This window comes from Egretta garzetta, unplaced genomic scaffold, assembly GCF_000687185.1.
Source record: "Egretta garzetta isolate BGI_Z169 unplaced genomic scaffold, ASM68718v1 scaffold71, whole genome shotgun sequence".
Classification (NCBI taxonomy): domain Eukaryota; kingdom Metazoa; phylum Chordata; class Aves; order Pelecaniformes; family Ardeidae; genus Egretta; species Egretta garzetta.
This window is the reverse complement of record NW_009258618.1, coordinates 820,856-822,612: the sequence shown is the minus strand read 5'-3', so window position 1 is coordinate 822,612 and position 1,757 is coordinate 820,856. Positions and strand designations below refer to the sequence as shown.

Genomic DNA, 1,757 nt, shown 5'->3' with positions numbered 1-1,757 from the left:
AGCCGCAATCAGCTCTGCCCGCAGCCTCCTCTTCTCCAGGCTGAACAACCCCAGCTCTCCCAGCCCAGCCCCGTAGCAGAGGGGCTCCAGCCCTCGGATCATTCCCGTGGCCTCCTCTGGCCCCGCTCCAACAGGTCCAAATCCTTCTTGTGCTGGGGACCCCCGAGCTGGACGCAGGGCTCCAGGGGGGTCTCACCAGAGTGGGGCAGAGGGGCAGAATCCCCTCCCTCGCTGCTGGCCACGCTGCTGGGGATGCAGCCCAGGACAGGGTTGGCTTCTGGGCTGCCAGCGCACATGGCCGGCTCATGTCCAGCTTTTCCTCCCCCAGCACCCCCAGGTCCCTCTGGGCAGGGCTGCTCTCCATCCCTTCATCCCCCAGCCTGGGTGGGTACCAGGGGTTACCCCAACCCTAAGCTATGAAACTTATTATGTGGGATATCAAGAGGGGATTGGACAAATTTTTGGATGACAATACCATTGAGGACTATTAAATGTGATGGCATGGATGAAAAATCCAGCTCAGGATTTCTCTGAACCCATTCCTCGTAATCCTGGGAGGGTATTCCAAGGCAAAGATTACTCCAAGGAGTTTGTCCTGTGCATCTTCCCTGCGCAACAGCGGCGAGCACTGCGTGAGCAGAGGCCACAAGGCTTAGCCTGATCTTTGGCTCAATGAGGCTGTTCTTTAGTAAGTCTCTTTAAACAGTTGCATGTATCCTGAAGTACCCAAACAGCCTTGTAAGCGCGGCCTTTGTCCTTTTTTCCTTACACACGACATTTTCTGAAAAAAGCTGAGTCACAAATTAAAGAGGAGAGATGTCCGTGGTCTGAAACCACGTGACTTGGAAGGCTAAAAAGGAAACCGAAATAACAGAACTAAACCTTGTTTCTTCAGCATCTGATAAGCATCCCGGATTTTAACTTCCTGAGGAAACCAGACTGTCCAACTGAATATTACTTCTGTGACTCTTGACTTTACTTTTTCTGAAGACCAGGTTCCATAGTACTGAAAATGAAACAAAAAAGTGAAGTAAGACCAAAAAAAGGCTTAAAACCAAAGAATTAGTGCCTCACCAGACCCGGGCAAATGGAAACCGAACAAAACAAGAAATGGAAGTTATTGCCTTTATTGCCTTTTTTCAGCACCTGGACACTTTCTCCGATTTCTCTCATCATTGCCTACCAGCACCCACTTTAACGTATTATAAAAACATCAGGAAGAATGATAAAAGCCACACACAAACCTCCGAAACACCAGGCATTTGAAACTCATAAAACAATACCTGCTTTGTCAAAACAGCAAGCAAAGCTCTCCATAGTGATATATTCTTTGAACTTTGTTGTTTCACTGAAATACCTTTGCCAAACCTAGGACTGCGAGAAGAGGTTTTGCTGTTCGGTTACACACTTCTCCGAAACCAGCTTTTTGCACCTCTGCCATCAAGATGATGTCATGGAAAATGAAGCCTGTACGAGTGGTAAATATGTGCAGGACCCACGAAAAGGGGGAATCGATTACTGAGTTGCTGAGCAGGGTATTTAAGAGAGTCCCAGGCCTGCCATTTGATGCCGAGAGGAGCAAGGCATGAAGATCACGCAGTCTCTGATCAAACAGCTCTCCGTTTTTCATCATGAGAAGCGCTGCCGGGGGACTCAGTGCATCGGCTCTGAACTCACAGCTCACTTAGAAATGAGAAGTTCAGTTTGAGGAGCTGACGGCTGCTTCTCTCAGGAGGCAGCGATTGCACTCAGGAGCG

At 49.2% G+C, this 1,757-nt stretch overlaps 1 protein-coding gene across 2 annotated transcripts in view; it reads right to left on the bottom strand.

Annotated features, from left to right (window-relative positions):
• The window catches only part of GGA2 (golgi associated, gamma adaptin ear containing, ARF binding protein 2), a 15,432-nt gene that overhangs the window by 10,277 nt on the left and 3,398 nt on the right, over nucleotides 1-1,757 (bottom strand). For both annotated transcript variants that reach the window (XM_009648109.2, XM_035903551.1), the window contains one exon: nucleotides 883-1,006. In XM_009648109.2, coding sequence (XP_009646404.1) covers nucleotides 883-1,006 — 124 coding nt within the window. The remainder of the gene's footprint in view (nucleotides 1-882; nucleotides 1,007-1,757) is intronic.